The sequence below is a fragment of the Lithobates pipiens genome, unplaced genomic scaffold (assembly GCF_037356315.1).
Source record: "Lithobates pipiens isolate NorthernLeopardFrog02 unplaced genomic scaffold, aLitPip1_a1.2 Scaffold_22, whole genome shotgun sequence".
Classification (NCBI taxonomy): domain Eukaryota; kingdom Metazoa; phylum Chordata; class Amphibia; order Anura; family Ranidae; genus Lithobates; species Lithobates pipiens.
The window spans coordinates 97,939,458-97,961,703 of NW_027507784.1; the positions used below are offsets into that span (position 1 = coordinate 97,939,458).

Genomic DNA, 22,246 nt, shown 5'->3' on the forward strand with positions numbered 1-22,246 from the left:
TGCAGCTGCTGACTTTTAAAATATGGACACTTACCTGTCCAGGGTGCCTGCAATGTCCTGACCCAAAGCCGATCTGTGACTCGGGTGGAGGCGCCACCATCTTCGTTAACCACTTGCTTACTGGGCACTTAAACCCCCCTCAGTCCCAGACCAATTTTCAGCTTTCAGCGCTGATGCACTTTGAATGACAATTGCGCGGGCATACAACACTGTACCCAAATGAAATTTTTATCATTTTTTTCCCACAAATAGAGCTTTCTTTTGGTGGTATTTAGTTACAGCTCGGAGTTTTATTTTTTGCTAAACAAACAAAAAAAGATGCAAAAAAAAAAAATCATGTTTTAATAGTTTGTTATAAAATTTTGCAAACGGGTCATTTTTCTCCTTCATTGAAGTGCGCTGATAAGGCGGCACTGATAGGCTGCATTGGTGGGCACTGATGGGCTGCATTGGTGGGCACTGATGGGCTGCATTGGTGGGCACTGATGGGCTGCATTGGTGGGCACTGATGGGCTGCATTGGTGGGCACTGATGGGCTGCATTGGTGGGCACTGATGGGCTGCATTGGTGGGCACTGATGGGCTGCATTGGTGGGCACTGATGGGCTGCATTGGTGGGCACTGATGGGCTGCATTGGTGGGCACTGATGGGCTGCATTGGTGGGCACTGATGGGCTGCACTGGTGGGCACTGATGGGCTGCACTGGTGGACACTGATGGGCATAGTTAAGGCGGCACTGATAGGCATAGTTAAGGCGGCACTAATAGGCACAGATAAGGCGGCACCGATGGGCACAGATAAGGCGGCACTGATGGGCAAAGATGGGCACAGATAAGATGGCACGGATGGGTGGCACGGATAAGTGGCACGGATGGGTGGCACGGATAGATGGGACTGATGGGCACTGATAGGTGGCTCTGATAGGTGGCACTGCTGGGCACTGATGATGGGCGGCACTGGGGTGCAGCACCTTTGAGGCAGATTGGGTGGCACTGTGGGGTGGCACTGTGGGGTGGCACTGTGGGCACTATGGGCACAGACGGGGGGCACTTACTTTTACTTTTAGTTCTACTTCAGGATGGCACTGCGGGAGGCAGGTGGGCACTGGCAGGTGGCATGTGGTGCCTTGCATTGCTGGCCGTGATCGGGACTGATGTCCCGATCACGGCCGCCGGTGATCGGCTTTTTTTTTTTCTCCTCGCGCTGTCAGCGCGAGGAGGAATAATAGCCGATTACCGGCTCCGTTCTATCACATGATCAGCTGTCATTGGCTGACAGCTGATCACGTGATAAGGGGTCGGAATCGACCCCTTACACGGATCGGTGATCAGGCGAGTCTCACGGACTCGCCGATCACAGAGCGCGCCGCGCGTGCCCCTCAGGGGGCGCGCAGGCCGCTCGTAACCGGGACGACGTCAATAGACGTAGTCCCGGAAATCTAGGTCCGCGCTAATGCCGTCATTCGGCAATAGCGCGGATCCCAAGTGGTTAAGGGAATCAGGAAGTAAAGCCTTGGGGCTTCACAGCCTGGTTACTTACTGCAAATGCGCGTCACGCTGTGTGTCCTCGCTGGTCCCTGCTTTCTTCTGGGACCTGTGTGCCTCCTAGAAGACAGCGGGGGTGGAGGGGCCAGACATGGCATAGTTCTCCGCGGAGACTGCGGTAATCTATGCCCGGAAATGGGACCGATTACCTGGATTAGACTGCTATCTGCCCCCCCCCCCTGAAAAGTGCCAAATGTGACACCGGAGGGGGGGGTGTTATCCAAAAAGCGGAAGTTCCATTTTTGTGTGGAACTCTGCTTTAAGGTTGATTCAAACAACCCCTGCAGTTTGGTCTTGGTTCTGTAGTTTGGCGGGTTGTGTGACACGTCCCCAAATAGCCGCAGCCATTGACATCTCTGTATGAAGAAGAACTCAAATTGCCATGGTCATGCAGCTCGCACTGTGCTGCCTTCATTTCTTTTCTTGGATTTGAAGATTTTTCTGGTTAATGAAGATTGAACAGCCTATAAGAGCTCAATGATGACCCATTTGTGGCTACTTCAAGCCGACGACAAAGACAAAAGGTGGCATTACCCACATGATGCGCTGTCGCCATAGAAACTGAGAGAGCACTCGAGGAAAAGACTGGGAAGCTTGCAATGTTTTTCAGCCTCGGTGTCTCGTCCCCGTGAGCCATCACGGAAAATTACTGAGCTGCACTGAATCTGTCACAGTTTGTTTATGTCCTCTTATTAAGGATCTCTATTTACAGTCAGGCCTGCTTAAGTTGAAGCATATCGGAGAGGGAGGGAAATGCATGCATAGGAGTTCTATGCCACACAGGCTCAACACAAGATACAATTGCTGCACATTTTTCATTTTACATTCTGAACAGTCGGACCTGCAGGGCTGGGGGAGGGAATGACGATCTTTCAGAGTCTTCAGAAATAATTATTATGTTGGCTGCACAATGAACCTTTTCTAGAGAAGATATTGGCTCGCAAGCAGTAAAGCTCGAGATTGCCCCTGGCATACTTTGACGACAAAATAGGGGAGGGGGTCTCTTACGTAAATGCAAACGCTAGAGGGGCTATGCAATTTGTTTTCCATCAGCATTGTTATTTTGTTGCTCTTTGACATTATTTTTTTAGCTGCTGAAAAACAATTATGTCATGTTAGGACAAAAGTCAACCATAAAACTTACATAATTTCGCACAAATCCATATACACATATATACACAGTACCACATATGCATACCATGTTTACATCCATTAATGTACAATAGAGTATATGCACAGTGATGGTGAACAAGTTTAAGCTCAACTCCAGGATAAGCAAATATTTTCTTAATTCAAGAGTCATGCCCATTCTTGGTTAATATTGTTTGTGTGTTTTTTCCAGATCTGTGCAGAAGCTTCATGTAGGAAAGACCAGTCACTGTTGCTCTTTCCTTGTGTAAAGTGACTGGTCTTGTATGGAAGGACTTGGTCGGTCCCTTTTTTAGTTCTGCTCTCTGTACAGGCCATGTGTGGTCCAGTGATGATTTTACTATTTTGTTTACAAGGTGTTATCTAGGTGTGAAAAGACTTTTGGAACACACTAAGTGGGTTTTCATCTATATTTAACCACTTGTCTACCGGGCCATTTTTTAATTTTTTGCACACACGTTAAAATCTGCACTTTTTGTTAGAATTTTTTTTAAACCCTCAAACATGTTATGTTTCCCGAAAGTAGAGAGCCTGGAGAAAATGACATATACAATTTTTTTTTATGCCATACCATATTTGCACAACTATTTTTCAAATGCTTATTTTCAGAAAAAAATATACGCTAAAATAAATTTTCCTGCAAACAAACACGATAACATACCAGATTTATGGCAATGAAAATGAGGATGTATTAAATAAATATATACCAAACATGTCATGCCTAAAAATTGCCTATGAAATAAAAAAAATATGATATCCAAAATTCTTCATAGGCAATGCTTTAAATGCATCTTACAGACGATCAGTTTAGTGAACAATAAGTTATGGTCTTTTTTTTACAGGTAATTTTTGCTCCTTCTATGGCACAGTTTGTGTTTTAGGGATGAATTGGAGGTGTGTACTGGAGTGAGGTGGTGCTTTTAAATAAAAAAAAAAAAAAAAAAATGTTTTTCTTCATTTAACTTTATGGTTTTCAAAAGAGGACTAACAAACCCTCCATGTGATAGCATGAGCAGGTGATGGGACCTCTTTATACAGACACAAGGGGTCTATTAGACCCCCAATGCCTCCCCCTGCCTTCCACAGCAGCTAATCAAGCAGGATGTAATACATGTCACATCTTAATTCATTTGTTTTAGGAGGAAACGGTGAATGGATGTTCCCCGGCTTCTTCTGTTCTCAATATTAGAGTAGGGGATGGATGCGGTACATCTTTAGAGTGCCATAAAAGTGATCAGCCAGCTCCAGAGTGAGCTTAAAACTTTAAAATTCCTTACTAAACTCACAGCTTATGCTTGCTTTAACCCATTAAATACCAGGACATTTATAAGCATTGTTGGTAGACAAGGAATTCAATCAAAGTTATTGCACCCTGATATATACTTAAAAAAATAAAATAAAAATTAAGGTTTTTATTTGCCAAATGTAAATACAGAGCAAAAAAACGAAACTGGATACAATCATGGTTGCATATGTCAGCATATTATTGCCATTTAGGAGTCTTTACTTTTCCCACAACTGAAAGTAATCTATGCATCAGTACAAATAGCTCTTTTTTAGCAGTTGCTATCGATAACTGTGATGTAAACGATCATCATCTTATAAGTTATTAACAGTGAAAAATAAGGAACAGAAACGTGGCGGTAAATGCCTTCGGAACCAATTGTGCTGTGTGCCGTTATCTCCCCAAAACCACAATACCATGCTCTCCCATTTTCTTAATTTATTGTATATAGCTCTACCATTGTATACAAAAGTTTTTTAAGATCTCATTTGATAGTTTCCCTGGAGTTTATCCACCTTCCCCACACTTTATTGAATTTCTTTTTTTTACATCATCTGGTTTCATTGTCAAGTCATTTTATACAGTGTAATATTGGCATTAACTAGTCCTTGGCTTTCTAACATAATAAAATAGTCTCAAGAACGTTCTCATATTGTTACTCATGACTTCATCTTCTATACCTAATACCTGAGAGACCCAGCAGTGGGCTACATATGTTCAGGAGATTGAATGTATCTGCAAGAAACTGGGTTATCTGCTACCACAGGGACTGTATCATATTGCAGCCCCACACCATGTGTAAAAAGGTACCTTCTGCTGCTAAACATTTATGATGTGTTGGGTTGTCTTTTCTTCCGATCTTATATAATCTGTGTGGGGTATAGTGCATTTGATGCAGATATCTCAGTTGTACGAGTTTGTCTCTGGCAGAAATAACCGTGGGCATATATGAGGTCAGAACTTCCTCCCATTGTGGCTCTGTAAATTCAGGGATAATCTGATTTATTCTTTAATGCATGTGCCAGCTAGTGAACTCTAGGAGCCCCATTAAAGTGTAAATGCCAGTCAAGTAAAAGCTTAGTCAATGGACCAAGAACCAATATTATGTTTTTTGCTGTAATGATGTAATTGTTTGGCCCCCTTCTCCCCACAGTTCGGAGGGGTAGCATGGATAATTTAAAAGATGCTTAGTGGCTTCCAGTGAAGTTTCTGCTCCCAGGAGCTCTTTCTCTCTGTAGAGACACCAGAGGCGTTCATGGGCTGTGAGCGGGCATACAGGCGTGATTAACAGCCTGTGCGACTCCCTGCCTACAGTCAGTGCTGAATATAAAAGATTACAGCCATATGTAGAGTTTCCCTTCTAAGTTTTTTGTTCCGGTCCTATATGCATAGATTAGGTATATATATTCTTTACAGTGGAAAAACTGATTATGTAGAGGGCCATCTAAGCTTCATATGCGTGATTGAAAGCAAAAGCAGCTTGCGTTAGTACTTGTGTATAGATGGAATGTCAGGAGTCCAGTATGTAGTGACTGTAGCAGTGCTCTCCCCTCTCTACTGTTGTGTTTTTTTTTTTTTTTTTTTTTTTTTTACAAAAGTTTTATTGTCATATATGCCAACATATGCCAACTAATGGCCTCTATCATTATAGAAGAAACAGGAGCGATGATCCCGTACTAGACTCAAATAAGGAGGGTCTAGGAATTAGATGATCTGAGACCCAGGTCATGCCGGGCTGCTTATAAACCTGTATTAGAAGTGTGCAATACACCACATTGTTACCTGAAGGTTAGCATCCTCGAGAAAAGAGTAAAAAGAGTGTGTAGAGGAAAAAAAGTCAGGAGAAAAGGAAGAAGTGATAGAGATGTGAAAATGGGAAAAAGAATAGTGTAAAACAGGGGGTGGGGGGCAGGGGATGGGGGGGAGCAGAAACAAAGAGGGGGGGTTAAGGGGTCCAGGGGGTGTGCACGGCAGGAGTCCTATAATGATAGTAATGCTACATCAAACCTAGAAGAGTGATGTATGCAATCCAGGGTTGCCAAACCTTGAGGAATTTGTCGTGCGTATCAGAAAGAACAGCCGTCAGCTTCTCATTAACCATGACCTCGTTCAGGCGATTTTTGACTGCGTCAAAGCTTAGTGTAGGGGTTTTCCATGCTCTCGCAATTGTCAATCTAGTTGCAGTAAAGAGATGTTGAGCTAATTGTCGTTCCGTCCACAATAGTTCAGCAATGGGCTTGCCAAGTAGTGCTTCATAGGGGTCCTTTTTAAGATTAACCTGAAACAGGTTGCGGAGAAGTGTGTATACCCTGACCCACAGTCTGCATGCCCACGGGCATGACCACCAAATAAGCACCATAGAGCCCTGCTGGGAGCATCCCCTAAAGTAAAGTGGAGATTAAGTTGTAATGAAGAGAGCCAGCCTTACTGGTGTATAGTACCACCTATATAATACTTTATAAGCTTTTTCCAGAATTAACACATTACGTGAGCACTTAGATAAAGCTATTGTCGTTATCTGCCAATCATCAGGGTTCAACTTCTTCCCCAATTCTTTCTCCCATTGAAGGTGGTAGGGCCTCAGTGGGGGTTTCTTCAAGGATATCACAGCCGAATATATCAGGAATATCAGGCTGGGGGAATGGGGCCTGGTTCTGCAAAGGCTCTCGAAGGGAGTCAAAGTATAAGGAGTGTGTTGGGATTTGATAAGGCTTTGGAAAAAATGACGAAGTTGTAAGTAGCTGTAGTGCTCTCGCAAAGGAATATCATGAGAACAGCGTAGAGGCTCGAATGTCAAGATTCTAGTGGGCGTGAAGAATGAATGGATATCTGTGAACTCATTCATGGTCCACCTTAAAAATTGGGTGGGATTGTCACGACCTGGAGGGAATAATGGGCAATGTAAGAGCCGCAAAAGAGGAAGATGGGGAGAAATCAATCCTGCAGAGTATTTCACCAAGTCCCATATTCGCAAGGTGTGGGCCATACAAGGCCCCATAACCACCGGACGGTGCACAGGAGGGAGCCATGGGAGCGAAGCAATGGGAGTAGGGTCGGAATCGAATAGGTCAATCGTAGCCCAGAGCAATGTTGATGTTGATTATGTCTCATGGAGATGAGAAAGCAGGGCTATATTGGCCGCTGTATAATAGGCCAGTAGGTTAGGGACCGAAAGACCGCCATTAATTCATTTAGCAAACAAAATCTGCTTGCCAAATCGGGGGAGGGATAATCCCCAGATAAATTGCAAAATTCTGCTTTGGTGAATGCGAAGGATATGCGATAGGACCGGGATAGGTAAGATGCGAAAATAATATTGTAATTTCGAAAGGTAGGACATTCGGATGGCTGTTATTCTACCGAACCTCTACTGTTGTTTTTACAGATACATTATACAAAAACGCCTTTTTTTTTTTTTTAAATAAATTTTTATAATTTATTAAAGAGATTTTATGAAAAATATAAACTTATTTTACTTTTTCTACTATTTAACAAATATGTAATTCTTGGGTACCTTTCAAAGTCTGCTTTGGTTGTCGTCCTGCTCCCTTCCCACTACGAGTAGTTTGCAGCTACCTTCAGGTGATTGGACACTGCAAAGATAGCTCCTGGGACATCCCCCAAATAACCACTCACACCTAGCCTCAATTTTCTGGCAGTGTCTAGGTGATGAATCTCATCTCTCTACTAAGAGAAAATTAACCTTAAAGTGATTGTAAAGGATTGTTTTTTGTTTGTTTTGTTTTTAAATAACAAACGTCATACTTTCCTCCACTGTGCAGCTCATTTTGCACAGAGTGGTCCCCAAACATCCTCTTCTAGGGTCCCCCGGGGCTCCTCCTCTCATCAGATAATCCCCTAGGAGAAGTGTCTCCCAAGGGGGTTACACTGCGGGTGCACTCCCGAGTCCAGCATTTGTGTCCACAGACATGAATGCCGGACTCAGCCCTGCCCCCCGGCGCCTGTGTCATTGGATTTGATAGCAGCGGGAGCCAATGGCTACGCTGCTATCAATCTAGCCAATCAGGACATGAGACACCTGCTAGTCTCCTGCGTGAGAGAAAGAGGGTTCAGGTAAATAAAATGGAGCCACTGGGGGGCTGTTGCACTGCAAGAGGTTTTTCACCTCAATGCATAGAATGCATTGAGGTGAAAAACCACAAAGGTTTACAACCCCTTTAATCATACAGGACACATGCAGAATATTCAAAAACCGTGGGTTATAGGCATGTACCTTCAAGTGATCGAACATTGACAAAGTTTAGAGGACAGGCCTCCTGGATGCCTCTTCTATAACCCTTCCCTACTCCATGAGTCCTTAATTTTGTGCTAGTGTCTCAAGGTTAAGGACCTTTTCTCCTTCATGCAAAACTCAACCTTAACATAACTAGTATTTCTCTTTATTTTATCTTCTGATTTTTCAATCGTTTACTCACTGTCTACATAGAAGCAGTGTATCAGGATTTGTGCAACCTTGGTAACACCATGGAAGACATATCCAAACACTATCTTGTGGGGCTGCCTGTAATGTTGCTTTTGGCACTGAGTCCTGCATGGGGTGCTCACCTTGGCACTTAATACATTGAATTGAGTTAGTGGCAGGAAGGTGTGCATGTCCCGGGCTGTGGTTCATCTCTTGGGAACCCAGTCTCTGAATACCCCTTCGGGTGGGGGGGGGGGGGTGTATGCCCACCATGACAAGCTAAGCTTGTACCTGTGTCCAATATACTGGACAAGAACTAGTCTATTTGGAATGTATTCACTTCACAGTGCACATTTCAAACTTGGCACTAAAATTCAACCACTCAGAGCTCTCAGGTGGATGATGGGTAAGAAGAACAGAAGTACACAAGCTGAGTGTAGTATAGTAACTGATTTATTGTGGCGAATGGCAACTCGCATTGTAAGGGCTTCCGGTGGACTCACAACAGGGAACCTCAGACCAAGATAGGAGTACTGGATGGATGGATACACCTGCAGGATCAAGAGAACACACCGGGGGGGGGGGGGGGGGGGGGGTGCACCAAACTAAGTGCAGCATTAATAGAACTGAGAAGTACTTGTAAAATAGTAACTCACATGGGAAGGAGAAATGTCACCTCATACATCTGGAATGGGAAGCCTCTAACTACAACTTGCAGCCTGGGAAGTCTGGACGTCAGGCTGGATGAGATGAGGAAGTGGAAACCAACAAGGTGGTGGAAAGCTTCTTATGGGATCTCAGGAAGAGGTTCCCCGTTCCAGATGCATGAGGCAACTGCTCATGGATTACATACAAAAAGTTTTGTACCCCCCTGTGTATTTTCCTGGTCCTACATATCCATCCACCCAGTAATACTATCTTGGTCTGAGGTTCCCTGTTGTTGTGAGACTGTCAATCAGAAGCCCTTACTATGTGATGAGCCTGATTTTGACTGTCACAATGTGAGTTAACATTTGTCTATTGCCTAGAGATACTTCAGTCTCTTCAGATGTGCTGCATCTGGTGCATTGAGATCAGCAGAAAGTTACCCTGAACACTCCTGTTGGACTCTATGAACTTTTAGCTGTTCTGCATAGACATTTATGTACACACAATGCTTATTGCACCATATATACCCCATAACTACTGTAAATCTCAGGAGGATGAGCATCACAACTCTGCTCGCAATCCTCTGCCTAGAGCCCCTTATAAGGTACCTCTCCCCACCCTTTTGCCATGAGGATTCGTTACAGAACTGTCTACACCAGGGTTATCATCTACTCCTGGGTACGCTTGCCTTATGCTACACACCCTATTGCTTTAAGTACCACATAGGGGACTACCCTCACTTGTAGCTTTGGTGAAGATCATACGAAAGGAAGCCAAAGCAAAATCTCAGACGAACAGTCTGCCGAAGGCCGGCACAACACTCGGAGCAATGATGCGTCACTTTGCCTGGAGCAAAAACTGGTTCAAACACCAGTCTCCACATCTGATTATAGTTCTACTTCATGCACATAAGTGGCCTGTTTGACTAAGGCATAATTCTCTGTCGCATCTGTCACATTTCCTTGGACATATTACGGCTTCAATGCAGCCATCTTTGTCAAGGGCTTCAAAACCTTACGCTATGTCTAGTGCCGTTTCTCAACCAGAGTTGCATAATGATACCAGTCCTAGAAGACACAGAAGGAAATGAAGAGGATATTGAGGAAATATTAGATGAGACTGTGGAAGATTTTTCTTCCCCCCCTAATAGTCACTGTATTGAACAACAACACACCACATACTTGCTAACTTTAAAAAACGAATTTCCTTTGTCTGCAAAAGCCTGGGCATTGTTGTAAGCTGGCCCTCCTCTGTCTCACAATGCCCCTTTGGGTACAAAGACAAAACCCTGCAAAACATTCCCTGTTCATGAACAGATAGCATGTGCAGTCTATGGTAATGCCTGGAAGACTTTTCAATTCTTACTGAATTTTAGTTGGTGGGTGGAGTTCTCAAAGAAGTGGTCTATTCCTGTAGTTGTTTCTGCCATGTTTGTCTTAAAAACATCTCACTGTACCTGCTGAAGATGTTCCTTCCTTAGAATATTCTGCAGATAAAAACATAGAAAAGTGATGGCAGAAAAAGACAGAATAGTCCATAGAGTCTGCCCTTCTTTTTTTTTTTTTTGACTATGGATCTATGTTTGTCCAAAGCATGTTTGAAGACGTTTACTGTTAACTGTCTCACTACCTCTGCTGCTGCATCAACTACCCTTCAGTAAAATAATACTTTCTAAAATTAGTTTTGAACTTTCCTCCAGTTTGAGGTCATGTCCCCGTGTTCTCGATTTTGGTTTCTTATTGAAAAAAATGCCCTCCTGAACCCTATTCACCAACTTGATATAGTTTAAAGTTTCAATGTCTCTCATTTCCCTTTCTTTCCTTCCTCCGGACTGTACATATTAAGTGCCTGAAGTCTCTCCTGATATGTTTTATCCCCAAAACCTTTCACCATTTTTGTTACCCTTCTCTGGACTACTTCTATTTTATTATTATCTTTGTGTAAGTGAGGTCTTCAGAACTGGACACAGTTTTCTAACAGTGTTAATTTAGTAAAGGAAAACATTTTCAACAAAACTTTCGTCGGCGACCCTTTTACTGTAACAAAACGTACACCACGTTTTTTAGGAACTCATGAAAACTATGATGAAATTGAATTTAGTTTTCAATAACGAGCGGAAACGAAAATGTGAGGGATATTTACCTTGTGAACTTCCGGTTTCCACAGAGCTCCATGCTTAGCAGTTATCACTGTGCAGCATCATAGGCCCCCTTAAGTGACCGTCCAGAGCAGCACTGTGCATTACAGGCCTCCCAATGAGAGTTCAGACTCGCGACCATCCAGAGCAGAGCATTGTGAGTATGTGCATTACAGGTCTCCCCTCAGACAACCATTGAGAGCACTGTGAATTACAGGCCTACCCTCAGACCACCATCCAGTACTGTGCATTACAGGCCTACCCTCAGACCACCATCCAGCACTGTGCATTACAGGCCTACCCTCAGACCACCATCCAGTACTGTGCATTACAGGCCTACCCTCAGACCACCATCCAGCACTGTGCATTACAGGCCTACCCTCAGACCACCATCCAGCACTGTGCATTACAGGCCTACCCTCAGACCACCATCCAGCACTGTGCATTACAGGCCTACCCTCAGACCACCATCCAGCACTGTGCATTACAGGCCTACCCTCAGACCACCATCCAGCACTGTGCAGCATTACAGGCCTACCCTCAGACCACCATCCAGCACTGTGCAGCATTACAGGCCTCTCATACCATCATCCAGTGCACTGTGCAACATTACAGGCCTCCTGGGACCACTGTCCATAGCACTGTGTGCAATACAGGCCTCCTACCACCATCCAGAGCGCTGTACATTACAGGTCTTCTCAGATAATCCGGCGTGGCTAAATCTGTATCTGTCAGTTGTTCAAACCTTGATACCATAAATAATAACATATTCAAATTCTTTTACTCCAGGAGAATATTAAAATTTTGAAAATCCTAGCAAAATGCTTAAGTAATGCATTACAATTTAACTAAACCCATTAGATTTTTAGTCGACTGAAATGTAGGGCTTTTTAGTCAACTAAAATGTACTGCAGATTTAGTCGACTAAATACGACTCAAACAATTGCAGGTGACTAAAACTAAAATGGAATTTTAGTCAAGACTAAATACATGGGTCGAATTCTGAACACATTTTCTTTTGAAAATCAGAAATTTTGTGCATTTTTGATGGGGCCACCTTTGATTTTGAAATTTGACCAACCAAGCCTTCAATTTCACCTCATGTTGCTACAGAAAATATTTTTCACGCTGGCAATTTTCTTTTCTTTCTGGGAATTTTCTTTTCGCTGATGCGGATTTCTTTTTCAGTTATATTTCTTACATGATTCTACCATCATTGATTAGAAAAGTGTTAGTTATTCAAAAGATTTCCAACATGCCTGATCACTCAAATTCGATGGCCGAACAAAATTCGGCTGTTGCTGTGGCCGATGCGAGATTCAAACGAAAATGCTTAGATAAGACTTTGAAAGCAAATTATTTCGGAGACCGACCAATGTATGGCAGGCCTAAGACTAAAACTGAATTGAAATTTGGTGCCAAAATTAACACTATACTAAATGAGGTCTCACTAAAGATTAATATAGGGAAATCGGAACCTCCTTCCTCCTGCTGGCCTCTAGTGATGCATCCTGGAATTCTCTTTGCTTTTCCCACTGCCTGGTCATCCTGTTTGCTCATTTTGAAATCATCTGAAATAAGTACCCCCAAAACCTTTGCTTCTGTAGTGCTGGCTAACACTGTACCCCCCAATGTTGTACTCTCTCAGGGGATTCTTTTTCCCTACATGCATTATTTTACATTTAGACACATTGAACTGCAGTCTCCACTGCTTTGACCAAACTTCCAGCGATGCCAAATCATGTTCCATGTTAGAAATCTCCAAGGATATCAACCACATTACACACCTTTGTGTCATCAGCAAAAAGACATACCTTGCCCAACAAACCTTTAGTTACATCACTTACGCGTAGATTAAATAGAACAGCACCCAGTACAGAGCCTTTTGGTACACCACTAGTGACTGCTGTCTTCACTGTACTGATGCAATATTTTTGGAGAATTTCCCCACCATTTAAGTCAACAGAGTAAAACGATCAACTCAAAACATGTAAAAAGAACATGGCAACATGTTTTTGCTGTGTGTTTGGTGTGGACAATCCTTAATTCTTAAAGCGGGAGTCCTGCGAAAAAAATGTTTTAAAAGTCAGCAGCTACAAATGCTGCTGATTTTTAAAATAAGGACACTCACCTGTCCCAGGGTCCAGCGGGGTCGGCACCCGAGATCGAACGGTCCCTCAGTTCTCGGACTCTGCCGCCGCCATCTTCAGTTAGGGAATCGCGAAATGAAGCCTTTGCGGCTCACTTCCCGGTTCCCTACTGCGCACGCACGAGTCGCGCGGAGCAATCCGAATGGTCCTTGCTGTCTCTGGGACCCGTGTGTGTCCCAGCAGACATAACGGCGGGGCGGGAAGAGGCATAGACTCCAATGGGAGTCTATGCCCGGAAGTGGGTGAAAATACCTGTCTTAGACGGGTATCTGCACCCCCTCCCCCCTGAAAGGTGCCAAATGTGACACCGGAGGGGTTCAGAAAAGCAGAGGTTCAATTTTTGTGTGAACTTCTGCTTTAAATGTGGAGTCAAGGAGTTGAGTTGATTTTTCAGTAGAGTATATTGAGGGCAATGGATCCGAGGGGCGAGTACGTTTTCAGAATTGATGGTTACTGCATGCATGGTTTCCATACTCTTTGGGCCTTATAGTTCTGATTTATTTGCAAAATATTTATTTGCAAAATGAAAATTCTTTATAGCTGTGCCTAATTTGCCATTCCGTTATCTACTACTCCATGTCTCTTTAATGCTAGGAATTGTTGTAGAAATTCACATAAAAACAGTACCGTTAAACTAGTTTTATATTCTTTTGCAACAGGCGCCAGAAGGCCAGAGAGAGACAACAGAAGCTATTGGCTGAATTTGCTTCAAGGCAGAAAAGCTTCATGGAGACAGCAATGGATGTAGGTAAGTCCTGAGCAAGTCCTTTTCCAGCAGTTAAGACACATGACATGTTAGAGGATGTCTTACAAAGCAAATACCAGTCTGGGAAGCATCGGATCAAAGCTGCTGCTTTCTCTTCTTACTAGTCAACTTAAAATGACTAAACTAAGCACAGTTAAATTCAGGCACCCACATTCAGAGGTGGTAACCATATCTTGAGTTATTTTAACACCCCAGGGACCCGATTTTTCACTATCCCTTTCTTTCAGTTGATCATTAAAGCAGAACTAAGCACTCTCAATCAACATTAAATGATAAGTTCACATTTCATAGCATCTTACACCCATATCCATGTTACTGCGAGCAGCCCCTGAGTCCCCATTGTGACAGCGGGCCGAGGATCTTCTTTCTGCTCCCGCTACCACAATGAAAAATAAAAACACGGCTGTGCGGGGCTCCACCATTTATTCACAGGGTTCTGTAAATGGGAGAACTACAACTACCATCGGCCATTGAGGTGATGAGCGCTCTCGGTAATTCATTGATTCTTCCTGTCATTCAGTAGCTGCCTGTTTGTACAAAGTATGAGCAGACAGCTTACACTGACAGTCTGCAGGAGCCTCAGATTGCTGATTGCGGGTGCAATGCTTTTACAGGCTCCTAATAAAAAAAAAATTATAAATGCAAATTTTTTTACATGCAAAAATGTGCATTTACCATTTTTTTTCTTTTTAAAAGGTGTAATTATCCTTTAACTATGTTTAATCCTTATGCTGTTAGCTTTAGTGAATAGATAGAAAGGTATATTATATTTACGTGTTTAAAAAAAAACAGTTAAAATAAGAAAAAAGTTGCGTTAATCTGTAGTTTCACAGTAAAAAAAAACACAGGACATATAAAGCCGCGTACACACGGGCGGACTGTATGGCCTACTTAGTTCGTCATACAATCCGACGGACAGTCCGTCATACTTTCGAATGAACGGACTTGACCACACACGGATGCACAAACAGTCCGTCGAAAGCTTGCGCGATGACGTGTACAGCACGTACGACGGGACTAGAAATGGGAAGTCCAATACACAGCAATGCACCCTTCCGCCGTGTAAATCCTTTCTGAGCATGCGCCATTCTTAGTCCGTCGAACTAGCCTACTCACGAGCGGATTGTCCGCTGAAACCAAAGTATGACGGACAGAATTTCGAAAAATCCGAAATACTTAGTACGCCAGACTGCACGCTGAAAAAGTCCGCTGAAGCCCACACACGAGCGGACTGTCCGCTGAAATGTGTTTCGGCGGACTAAGTAGGCCATACAGTCCGCCCGTGTGTACGCGGCATAAGTCTACTCAAAACACTAAGACCCCTTTCACTCTGGGACACTTTCCAGGCGCTAGAGAGCTAAAAATTGTGCCTGCAAAGTGCCCTGAAAGAGCCGCTCCTCACACTCCAGTGTGAATGCCCTCAGGCTTTCACACTGGAGCGGTGCGCTGGCAGGACAGTAAAAAAGTGTCCTGCTAGCAGCATCTTTGGAGCGGTGTGTATACCGCTCCTGCCCATTGAAATGAATGGGGCAGCACGGCTATACCGCCGGCAGAGCGTCGCTGCAGCAGCAATTTGCGGTGGTTTTAACCCTATAAGTAAGTGCCCAACTGGAAGACCCTTATAAAAAAGGGAATTAAGGTGAACCAAATGAGAACTTCAGTGTTCCTTTGAGGTCATTGAGAGTATTATCCAGCACTTGATGTCTTTTACCATCTAGTAAGAAGTAAATCTATGTGGCGACGGGACAATCAAGGTTCATGTCATTTGCGATTTGAGGAACACTGAAGTTCTCATTTGGTTCACCTTAATTCTCTTTTTTATAAGGGTCTTCCCGTTGGACACTTATAGGTTTATTATGGATTTTTATGTGTGTGAATATAATTTTTTTTACATTTAATCACTGGCCGCTTTATATATTTGTTATCAAATATCACATCTATTAATGTTTTGAGTGGAATTGTATGTCCTGTGTTTTTAGCACTATGAAAATACAGAATAGCGCACCTTTTTTCTTCTTTTATATGTTTGTGTCAGGGCTTTGAACCTTTTGGGTTGCAGCTATTTGTTATTTAGTTTTACCCTAAAAAAAAAATCAAGAGTTTTATAATTTGCCTCAACCGGGGGATAGGATAAGCGCAGGTTTTTTTTTACCTTTTTTTCAGTTGCTTCCTGGTTTCTGACCTGGGCCAAAATGATGTCATAGATCCTAGGCGTCTTCATGGGCAATATTTTTTTTTTTCATCCAGAGGGGCTTTCTCCGCTAATCAAACCCTCATGCCTGAGTCAAGAGCAGAGGCGTTTTAAGATGGCCGCAGCTAGAAATGCTAGGTGGGTGTTTTTCAAAGTGATTTCTCAACCAAATAAAGCATGGAGACATGGATGGACTGGGGAGTTTACTTTTGAATATTGAAAAGTAATCACATAGCTTTTTCTGTTTGTGATTCTCAGAATACAGTTAAAGGGATTGTAAAGTACATTTTTTTATATTTTTAAAATAACAAACATGTTATACTTACCTCCACTGTGCAGCTCGTTTTGCACATAGTGGCCCCGAACCTGGTCTTCTGGGGTCCCTCAGCGGCTGTCTGCTTCCTCCCGCAGGTACTTATCACGTCCATGCAAGCTCCCTCACATGGTGTGAAGCATGCGAGGCTATAGCCGCTCGCTGTATCACACGGCCCCGGCGCGCTGCGTCATTGGATGTGATTGACAGCAGCATGAGCCAATGGCTGTGCTGCTTTCAATTCATCCACTCCAGCCAATCAGCGGCCAGGCTGAGTGGCGAAGAGGATGGCGGGGGCGAGCGCAGGATTTTCGAGGGGATTTTTTTTCATCAGTTTTAACCATGTGATCTGGCCAGTAACACACTGTATATTAGAGTGCCCACACTCTAGCAAAGGTGTCTCTGTGCTCCTTTAGCCAATCTGGGGAGGGCAGTGTTAAATATATTAGCAGATTTAGATACACTAACAAATTGAAGCCAAACTGCAGTTATCACTTTATAAGCAGTTACAGCAACAGTTTTTTCCATTTGGGATGAAGGTTTTACATAAAAACTGACAATTGTAAACAATCCATTATCTAGGTAGCTTCTACTGTAGCTGGTTTATTTGCAGCAGCATTTTAGTAAGGATGTTAATTGCACTGTCTGGTTTGTCATTTGTTGCCAGAAAAAAATACTAGCAAAATCACATGAAATATACCATATGTGCATTAAAATATGGCAACGCAAGCAAGTAAAATGGAAAAATAAGCATAGGCTTTGGTAAATTTTCTGGAACTCTGATGCTTTTTAAAAATGCAATTTTCCCATTCAGTTGAAAACCATGTCCATCCATCATTTACTTAGCAACATACCACACTGTGCAGTCAGAATATACAGTGGATATGCACTGTAATGAGTCTACATTACATAATATCTGTAATACCAGTTAGAGTGCTAAATTGCCAAATCATTATTTCAAAATTGTAATGACCTTAGAAAATGTCACTTTATTATTGATGCCGGCATTTGTATCTACGTTGGCAAATATTGCTGTAAAAATGTTACAGAAATGTGTTCATGCTCCTCCCAAGTTGAAGCTGTTTCTCTACAGAAACGCACTCCGTTATTCAGCAGATTTGCTGCAGGGAACAAAATATGTGCCCATTTTTTAAAGGAGGTGACACAAATTTCTGAACACTTGTCATTTACGGAAACCAGTTAGAAAAATAAATTAGTTTTTACTGGTCTTTTGAGGATACTCATGCTGGGCCCTGGCAAGATATATTAGTGTGCTAATAGCTCTTTTGATGCTAGGGGAATATCTTGACATAAAATGTTTTGCAAAGGAAAATTGAGCCTGTGGGCATATTGTGTAACTGAAGTTAGCAGGGTAAGCCCCCTTCTAACAAGCCATGTGTCCTCCATGACGTCTGAGCACTTTACTGAATACAAATCAGTATTAGATGTAATGTGTGTTTTCTTTCAGAAATCTGTATCTATTAATGACATCTGCTTAATTTCAAAGTGTAATATTTTTAAAAAGGAATATATATATATATATATATATATATATATATATATATATATATATATATAATACACACACAACTTAAAGGCCCAAGAAAAGGGATTTTACAGTGAATACTACTACACTGTGCCTCTTGGTAGAATGAGAGCAATGGAGTCAATGAGAGGCTGGCCATATTTATCAATATTTCGGGAGAAAACGTGTTTTCACAAATACAGATTTGTCAAGTAATCACTTTCTAATGACCTTAATCTCCGATCACTCTATTGTAACTAGATTTGAGGGCTGGCTTAAAAGGCCCCATTTAAATACAGCACAGAGTTGGAAGGGACAGAAGTAGATCTCAAAATAGAGGGAAAAACCTTTGAATTGTACTATGCTATTTTAGAGAATAAAAAAAGAACACTGCACCTCTATAAGGGTGACCAGATAAATGAGAAATAGTTTGTTGGTTATAATGGCCAGTCCAAATGCTATTTTTTTTTTTACATGCATTACAACACCTGTAGGCGAAGTTTACATGTGCGGCCCAATTACCATGTCTCTGAAAAGCGTTTGACACCTGTTTTAACCCAATAAATGCCACACCAATGAGTGATGCATCTCCAATTGCTTGAGGGGGATCCATTTTTGCAGTGGACACAAAGCATCACAACTGCAGCATGTGGGGGGGGGGGGGGTGAGGTGGTGCATAAAACATGGTTCAATAGGGTGTTTTTATTGTCCCCAATTGCAGGTCTAAATGAGTCCATACTTTGTTTACATTACAGCAGCGCCAAGAGCACTGGTGATGTACAATATGCAGTAGTCTAAAACCAAACACGTTTAAGTTTGCTGATTTAATATCATTACATTTTATTCTAGTTTCTTGCTATGTGTTACTACCCTTTTGGAAATCATCTTTATGAAAACCGACCCCGTATGAAAAGTAACCTTATAATATAAATTGCCCATTTGGAATGGTGAATAAGGAAGCTGCCTAAAATCAACTTACCTGCCTTATGTTTTAAAGCCCCTAGTCCCAAACACTCCACATTGATGGCAAAATGGCATTGAGCTCACTCCAAACTGTAAGCCCTCCCAAACTTCCTTACCTACTGGCAAAGAGATGTGCAATGCCAGCAATCTCACTCTTTCCCAGCCCTGTCTTCAGCTATTCCTGTGTATCTGAGCGTCATGAAGGAAAAAATTTAGATATAAGGTTGATGTGTTATCTTCCATAGGATTTGCAGTGTTGTCCATCCTGTCCTGAGATTTTCATAGCTTAGAACACCTAGGTGGATGATGAAGCTTACATTAAAGCCCAACTCCAGCCAACTAAAAAAAAATAGCCTTTGCAATGAGGCTAGGCTGGCACAGGAAGGGGCAGCAGCTGGTTTTGTCTAGGAAAGAGGAGAAATTGTTTTACTTGACTAATCGTCTGCCTTCCTGGCAGATGGCACTTCCTAACGCCACGATAGTGATAGATAGATGGATTGTCTCTGGGCACCATCATTTCCATTGCAGGGCTATGGGCCTTTCTTTAAGTTTTGACTTCAGGATCCTAGAATGCTGGTTCATGGGGGAGAAGAAGATGCAGGGAGGGGCAGAGGATATTTATTTTGCTCCGCTGGACCAAACAAATAAATTCTTCTACTGCTTGGACAGCCCCACTGCAAGAGATCATTTTTTCATTGCATGGAGTTGGGCTTTAAGGAATGCAGTGGAATCTTCTCTCTCCACTGACTGGACAGTGAAAGAGCAGCAGCAAATGATGAGGTCCATTCATTTTGCTCTCTCCACCATGTTCATTAACAAGCCATTTCCATAAAGCTCACCTGATTTACTCCTACCACTTCCCCTCCATGTCCCAATCCTTATTCTGTTTGTATAAGGGATTGCAGGAGCCTGCTAACACATCCCGATCGGCTTCTTTAAAGCGGTAGTAAACCGTTGCAAAAGAAAAACTTCCCCTGTAAGACAAATGCATAATTTGCTAGTATGCATCGCATACTAGCACATTAACAAAGCCCTCCAGCCAAATGCTGTCACCGCTGTCAGGGCTTCTATCTTCACTCTGTCTTCCTTCCGGCTTTGCGGTATCTGGCTACCTGAGTAGCCAGGGCCGCTATGAGGTCATTCCTGTGCATGCACACGCGATTGCTTGAGCTGGAGTTTGTTTGCAGCATGAGCTCTGAGGCTCGGTTCAAACTGCTGCAATGTCAGACATTGAATGCGTTTTACACTGCACTGCTGTTCAGCTCACATGCAATGTCTGTGCGATGCAAATTCAGCCATACAGATTGTATGGCTGAATTTGCATTGCATACGGATCAAAATGGTGCAGGCCCCTTTTTTTGGTCCGCACTGGAATCGGATTGCATGGGTGCTCACACCAATGTGATCCGATTCCTGTCCGAATTCACAGTTCGGACTGCGATCTGAAAATGGCTTTGGGGTTGTCAGAGCGTATGCGCTGGTGATGTCAGCGGCTGCATGCAGTGTGAATATCTTCTAAACCATGCAAGTTTAGGAGATATTCACTGTACCTACTACTAAGCCTTATTATAGGCTTTCCTGTAGGTACAAGTCAAAAAACTAAGTTCAGTTTAAAATGCATTTAATTATTAATACAGTGCTGCATTACTTTTTTTTTTTTTTTTTTTTTATCCCTAAAGAGAACTGTGTTGAGATCAGGCAGAAGAATATGTCCCTCTTGCATTTCCCTACCAATGTAGTATTCGGATAGCTAAAATAGCTATTGTACAGTGCTGTTTTTTCCCATTCTTTTGAATTTACCAAAAAATATATGTGTAAAATGCAATATATTTTTTAAATCGCCTCGCCTTAGTTGTGACATATTATTCTTGCGTATGCAAATCCCTCCAAATACCCATCATATGAAGTTCTTCCTAGCAGTCACACTGTACACAGTCAGTAACAATACGATTTCCTTTCTCGCTGTTCTGTATTCATTGTTTTTTCCACACAGCCTCCAACAACATGGAAAGTTTATATTTATATTATAAGAAGTGGGTGAAAAATTGCTATCCACATGAGACATTGCTGAATGAGGCTTGAAATAACCCAGAATTCATCTAAACATGGATATCTTCTATCAGGGGTTAGAACTGTTATCAGGGCAATATACAGAGCTAAGAGACCTGCGTCACAGAGCAGTCACCCTGGGGTGACAAAACTCCACTTCTCCAGCTCTCCATGCAATTGACAGATTTGACTTTTTACCATTTTATTTTTTTCTTTCCTTTTGACAGGCTAACTATAAACCTTGTTTTGGTACTGTTGCTGAGGTCAAAAATAGTCATTAACATTCATCCAGTTTGTTCTATTTTTTTGCAACTCAATATAGCTTAAATAATGGTGGTGTTAAAGCTGAATTCAGCTGTACAGGTTCCTCTGCTGTGCTGGAATAGCTTATTCCAATTCCACTGTACACTGTTAGCTTTTCACACTGTGCATTAGATGCTGCAGCAAGTCGGTCTGCTTCAATTCCTAGCTGCAGGATAGCCAGCATCATCTAGCCCTCTACTTCCCCCACCTCACTTCCTGGTTCTCCCCTTTTGTTCATTGGATATCAGTCCTAAACATCATGGAGGCTCAGCATTATGACGAGTTTACCTGGGACAGTCTGCTAGGAACTCCCACTCCTCCAAACTGTCATCCCCATCAAAACATATTTATATTTACCTAACTGCTCCTAAGAGACTTCAGGGGCAGCCTGTCCATTAAGGGCACATGAGCCCCGCCCCGTCCATCGCTGCCTCCCCATCCATTGGTCATTTGTCTGGCCCCTTTGAGGACACCTTGGTGCATGGATTCCAATGCAGAGGGGCTGTTTTTTTAAAAGAACCGATTAGAGGCAGAGGCTCTAATAGGCTTCAATATAGGGTGGGCTCGGGTTAGAGAGTGTGCTCCGAGCCCACCCAGGCGTGTTCAAACAGCTAATCGATATTCGCTCTTGTAACACTGATCCTCCTCCCAGCCAATCGGGAATCGTGTTTTGACACCGGTCACCAGATTGAACTTCACACTACTTGCGAGGAGTACTGATATGCTATGTGAAGTACCTTGCTAGCCCCTACCACCAGCCCCGAATGGGCTGCAATTCATATGGAAGCAGAGAGACCCAA

At 42.8% G+C, this 22,246-nt stretch overlaps 1 protein-coding gene across 4 annotated transcripts in view; it reads left to right on the forward strand.

Moving 5' to 3' along the window:
- The window catches only part of UBR3 (ubiquitin protein ligase E3 component n-recognin 3), a 301,116-nt gene that overhangs the window by 174,353 nt on the left and 104,517 nt on the right, over nucleotides 1-22,246 (forward strand). For all 4 annotated transcript variants that reach the window (XM_077447962.1, XM_077447963.1, XM_077447964.1 and 1 more), the window contains one exon: nucleotides 13,996-14,084. In XM_077447962.1, the coding sequence (XP_077304088.1) occupies nucleotides 13,996-14,084 (89 nt within the window). The remainder of the gene's footprint in view (nucleotides 1-13,995; nucleotides 14,085-22,246) is intronic.